This window comes from Wasmannia auropunctata, unplaced genomic scaffold (genome assembly GCF_000956235.1).
Source record: "Wasmannia auropunctata unplaced genomic scaffold, wasmannia.A_1.0 LD336071.1, whole genome shotgun sequence".
NCBI classification, from domain to species: domain Eukaryota; kingdom Metazoa; phylum Arthropoda; class Insecta; order Hymenoptera; family Formicidae; genus Wasmannia; species Wasmannia auropunctata.
In genome coordinates this window covers 1907739-1913904 of record NW_012026819.1, presented here as the reverse complement: position 1 = coordinate 1913904, position 6166 = coordinate 1907739, and the positions used below count along the sequence as shown (strand labels likewise).

The window sequence follows — 6166 nt, the reverse complement described above, 5'->3', positions numbered from 1 at the left end:
CTATCAATTTTTTTTTACTTATTTAACAGTTATAATTTTTTTTACTGAAAATTTTAAAATCATATTTAATTTATAAATTTAAAATATTATTCTGTACTTAATTTACTATTTTTCTGTAAGTAAAGTGATTAGGCCAGCATCATAATGCAGTTTCATTATTGTGAACAGGATTTCCCAGACGCATCAAACGTTGTAATAGGAGTACACGAAGAGTGGATAGGTTGTAATTGCTCCTCACTGCATTTTGCGTTTATAACGGATATAAATCTATTTGCTGTAATTCAACTGTCCGGCGCAGCTGCATTAATAAATTGTTCGTTATGTAAAAAACTAAGATACCTGTCTGTTCAATTCAATCTCGTTTGTAAATAAATATGCAAGCATTAATTCATTTAAATATTTTACCATAATTTTAGCATAATTATACGTATAATTTTAAATAATATTCACAATCAGTCTCTTAACTAATATTTACATATCATTTTGTCACCAAGAACAATAACGTTTGTTATTCTTTTTTATTTATTACTCTCTTCACTAACGCGTAATATTATAATTTTACTGTGTACATTACAGTATAAATGCTATATTTACACGATATTTTATTAAAAAGTATTGAATTAACCATCGCAATTCATTCAAGCGTATTGAAATTATTCCAACATTCTTTGGTATCGCACCAATGCGCATGGATGCGCTTCTGCGTTTGGAATCAGGTCGTTATTTGTTTTCCTTGTTCATGATATATACGATCGCGAAATAACACGTCACGACGCGCGACGCGTTGCAACTTAATCGGGCGTGAGAAGATCTCTAATCTTAGTTCGGTGAATTCACGAATCTAATTATAGTATTGCCTTTTATGGCGTATCCCTTACGCGGTACAACGAACGCATCGACGTACGCGTCGACGTATACGTTCGTTACGTCTACTTCATTCAGAAGTTTTTGTCACCATCTTCTTCTCCATATTTCAACGGGAAAGAATTGACCTCCTGACGTCAAAATTCCTTATGGGCCAGATCAGATCGGAATTAGACATCGTTTGCACGCGTAAAAATGCAAAAGTGCATAGAAATTATTTTATTTTTTCTAATACAATTAAATATGCTATCGTAACATATTTATAAAAAAATATAGAGATTTTTCTTGTTCGTGCAAATGCAATTGTTTAACAAATTATACATATATATATATTATTTTTTTAAATTGCAACACAAATGAATTGCCGAATAAAAAAATACGTTGTATGTATAATAATTATAAATAAATTTTCTATCTGATATATATATATATAATTATTTTAAAAATTTGAATATTAATTAATATATGCATTGAATTTTCCGAAATCATATGCCATATCTCAAAATAGCAGATGCAATGGATGTTGAAAGAAGTCGATGCCTCGTATTATAAATATTTTTCAGCCTCATTCTTTTCGATTCCAATTATAGCTGCACGAACCTTTTGAATAATAATCATTAAGCTTGTTACAAATAGATATAACAGTAGTGATAAGTATAAATATGTGATAAGTATGACGAGATGTCGATCACGGATATCTAACGATTCGTTTGACGACATGGCTTTCCCAATTGATTCATAGTGCAAACACAACGGTGTTTGCGTCTGAATAGTCTGCGCGGTATCCGAGAGATTTCTGACGGAATTGCGCGTACGAAAGAGGCACATGCAGATACCATAAACGCGTGACGATAGGTACCGTTCGTGTTTCGAGGAAAATCGTAACATCTATACATGTGGGCGAGATCCGCGAAGTATAACCAATAGGGACTATTACTGCTAAGTGAACACGTCACTTAGATAAATTTGGATAGTTGCATGACAAGAGAGATCTATGATAAATGTAAATTCATTAATACGTAAGCGTTTATGGAATAACCAAATATAAAATAAAAATGCAATATAAAAACTATGATTATAATAGCTTATTCTAATTATATTAAAATAAATATTATGTAAAGATTTATGGTATAAAGTTGATTTTCGCAATAATATCGTTGTTAACTAAAAGAAATAAGTATCGTAAAAGAATACTATACAATCGTTACATATTAAAGACCTATGAAAGCTCAAATTATATCACGAATATTGACGATATTATGGTTTAAAAATGCTTAAGAAAAAGATATGTCCGCTTCAAAAGAGGCCTGTCTGTAATACGATTTCCCGAGGCTTCACTGGCGATACAATAAAAAAAAACGTGGACAAAACCTTCGCTGCAACCCCACCGTCTCCGCACGAGACGTCGAACATGCGTGCGTATGTACGATTGTTTACACAATCCCATATATAAGGAGGAAGCACGAGAGTTTGACAATCTCAGTTCACGATCTCACGTCGATCGAGAATATCACTCAGTGCCTTATCGTTATCATTTTTCCAAGTCGATTCGACGAGACCGTTACTGAATTACCGGGAAGAATAATCGTGAAAATTTTGCGACAATAAATTCAAACATGTTCCTCGAGAGAGTTTGCCTGATCTCAGCTGTCATCGCCGTTGCTCTTGCGGCTCCGAGGATATCCGGGTCGATGCCAACGTGGCATATACCATGTGGAGAACCCAGTTCGCCAGCCGTCTCTTTGAAGAATCTCGAGGAGGAAATGAAGACCAGTCTGGCGAATCTTAGGCTGCAACATCAGCTGACGATGAACGACTACTTGAATCGAGACTACGAATACCTGTACGAAAGAGTTAGGATCGGCGTCGACGACCACCAGTACATACCTAATTGGGTACCCGGCAAGAAGGATGTGAACCTTATAAGAAAACTGGCCACCGCTAATACTCCAATGGTGAGTACAGTCATTCAATTAACATTGTTACTCGTTTAGATCGTACATGTTTTGAACCGCAACTTGAGTTTGCCGTTATTAAGTGTTTCAAACGGTTTTGTCCAGCCATCAAGAACTCTTAACATAAATACGTGACACCAATTGCGCTACCAATTGGCCATTATTTCGCTGAATAGATATGTTGCAATAGCAGAAATTTCTTTGAAAGCTCCTATATAGATAAATTTTTGTAAATTAGATCTTATTTCTAGTCGAGATTCTACTTCGTTTCTCTCTTTTAGATCCTATGTGATATTACAATGATACTTCTCATTGCAACATTGTTAGCTACATTAGTTTTCTTGGCTCTATCACAGCCGTACTTCCTCCACCGTCGACATTCGCGACATTACATCTCAGGCCATTAGTTTCTTCTCAATCGTTAATATTCATCGTTCGTAACCGTCGTTCGTTACCGTGTAGCAGAAATGAAAGAGCAATCCATGCAAGATACTACCGCGTGCAGGGGAGAGACGGATAACAAGTGCGCGGAAAAGAGAGAGCAGTGTTGCAGGCCACCGTCGCGTTTTCAGCGGCCGACCGGCCGGCTGACCACCCGGTTGCAATTGATTAACGCAACGTTAAATAACAAATTTTAATGAGACGGTAATTATTATAAAGTAGCAGGCGAGCAGGAGCGAGCGCGGTCTTTCGTGCAGTGCGCGCGCAACGCGACCGTACGTGTGCACTCATGTTCGCCGGGTCGTGCGGCTGCGTAATCGCGCTCGTCTGCCTCCTCGATGCGAGCACGCTGATAACGCAAGGCTGATATCGCGACCCGCGGTACTCCCCGGATGCCGGCATTCGCAGCCCCCTTCCCTCTCTCTGCCACGCCCCGATCGCCGCGGACTGCAGCAACATTGATCCTCGGCGTTGCACTTTGTTGGGGTTTCAGTTGCACGTTCTCGGAAGGTGGGATTTTACAGGGGAAACTTGAGTATTTCGCGGCGATTAAGTTCGCAATCGCTGATAACGCGAACGGAAATAAGGTCTCGTCGAGCATAAAATTGTTATTCGATTGACTTGATAGTGACTCGCAATATCTACGTACTCCAAACACGTTTTTCGCGCGTGTTTTTTTAAATTTGTGTATGACGCTAGATAAAATACTTTTAAAATTATGATGAGCACATCCGCTTTGATAAGTTCTGTTAAATGCATAAATTTAATAAATTATTTAAGATATTAATATATTATTTAATATATTTAATATATTTAATATATTAATATATTATTTAATATATTTAATATATTTAATATATTAATAAATGCATAAATGTAATTTAAAGTATTTAATCACATTCGATATTATGAAATTATTTAACTCATCCCATCGCACAATTTAATGTATTAAGATGGAAAGACAAGTTAAATTGTTATACTTGAACTCAGAAGGGTACCGCTGAATTTATATATTTAGATAATTCTCTGTGAAAACTTTTGTCAGATTTTCTATTTCAATTCTTTAAACAATACTAAAATTAGCATTACACGAAATTCATAAATATTAATAATGGATGTGATAGAATAATTTCTAACGGGGCAATATTTGCAGTCGACATTAACAGTTTCATCAACTACGTAAGAGAAGACGTAATGCTTCGTAATCGCTTGCTTTTACGTCAAAGTTTTAATATCATGGAGAGAATCACATAAATATTAATGAGCAAGCTTAAGTCAGCGGTTACAGCAATATTTAAATATTTAAATATTAAAACAAAGTAATAATTTCGTAATAACCGTTTTTTTTTTTGCAGATTGTCAACCATTACCCGAAGATGCACATGGATCTTCAGAAATTCGCCGTGGCGTTCGAAGAACTGATCGTGGACGAGCCTAGCTCTCAAATTCGGCAAGCTCTTAAGGCGACTCAGTCGTACTTAACTATGATGTTATGCGAGGTCGAAAGCAACATTGTCTCCTTGCCCACCACCATACGACTCCCGACACGCGTGGAACGAGACATCATGAGCCATACCGAGCGAAACCCCGTCGACGAGACGCGGAGGCTCATCAGGGACTGGGGCGTAATTCTCAAGTACCGAGACTACCTGCACGCTTGGAGGCACGTATTCGACTATTAAAGATAAAGAAAAGAAGTATTAAATTGACTGTCGTCAGCGGGTCATCGATTATTTTCATCAGAGGATGACACAAGATACATCAGACTATCGGGCGGCGTATGCCACCGATGTAAATTGATTTAGCACCTGTCGCGACTGTAGCCATAAAATCGCATCACTATCTGCATGACGACGCAGTACACGTTGAAGTTACTGACAATAATCGTTGGTCATGTAGCGATTATTACGAAATCTGCGAAGACTATGAATCCGCCTTACACCGTGATAATTTCTCAAAATTATTTATTGAAGCAATTATTTATTCTCGCGGCGCACGATTGAACATGTATAGCGTCTAGTATTTATTTTTACACGTAGCAAATTATTTATTTGGTAAATTAATTATTTATTTATTCGGATCGATAGTACCTTTACCAATTGTACCTTCTGAGAGGTACTACGCAACCGGTATCGACTTATAAGATAATCGGTTGCACTTTGTGATAATCAGTCACTATGACAATTGTAATTGTTGCATCCTTGTGACAAGTGATCACTTATAGATTATTTACAAAAGACATTATTTGTAAAAGAAATGATTTTTATTTTTCGCGCAGTATTATATATTTATAACTCAAAGCAAGATGTAATATATTTATATATTTTATTTGTACTTTTAGTAACTTATTCGTAAATTTTATAAATATAAAAAACTCGCAATAAAAATAATTTATTAAACATAATGTTTGAAACTGTTTTCGTTATCATTCGATTCCTTACTGATCCTTGTAAATCCTATGTTACATTGATGTAAGAGGATTACGGTAGATGTCTCTACAGGTAAAACTTACATCGTAATTATTCTTCAAGAAAAATGACATCGTATAAAATATTATAACTTTAAATATTGAACAATATTTTAAAAGATACGGGGTGACAATATAATATCTGTAGAAAATTATTCATATTTTCAATAAAGTCGCTAATTTTATCGCATGGTAAATACTTTGGATTTTGTAAAGTAGCGCCACGATATGTTAAAGAAGTTCAATTGCTACATCTGCGAACATAGACGCACACGATTTAAAAAAATCAATTGATTCAAATAAAATAGTTTTTATCAAACAAAGTTTTAATCTCTGAAATTATATTAAAAATTATTAATTTCGTAATAACAACCCATGCAACACAAATTGATTGGTCAACAGTTGATCTCTCTTGACAGATGAATTGGCCCAATTTTTG

The 6166-nt window shown here is 35.6% G+C and overlaps 1 protein-coding gene across 1 annotated transcript; it reads left to right on the top strand.

Annotated features, from left to right (window-relative positions):
- The first annotated feature begins 2345 nt into the window (after window positions 1-2345).
- LOC105449917 lies at window positions 2346-5570 on the top strand. Its single transcript, XM_011689376.1, has 2 exons — window positions 2346-2819; window positions 4616-5570. The coding sequence occupies exons 1-2, from the start codon at window positions 2481-2483 to the stop codon at window positions 4940-4942; spliced, it is 666 nt and encodes a 221-aa protein (XP_011687678.1). The 5' UTR covers window positions 2346-2480; the 3' UTR covers window positions 4943-5570.
- Window positions 5571-6166: the final 596 nt, after the last annotated feature.

Bases quoted from the DNA above. Each gene is read 5' to 3' on its own strand.
- LOC105449917 (XM_011689376.1), top strand. From the start codon at position 2,481: ATGTTCCTCGAGAGAGTTTGCCTGATCTCAGCTGTCATCGCCGTTGCT. The intron at 2,820-4,615 runs GTGAGTACAGTC...TTTTTTTTGCAG, and splicing joins CCACCGCTAATACTCCAATG to ATTGTCAACCATTACCCGAA.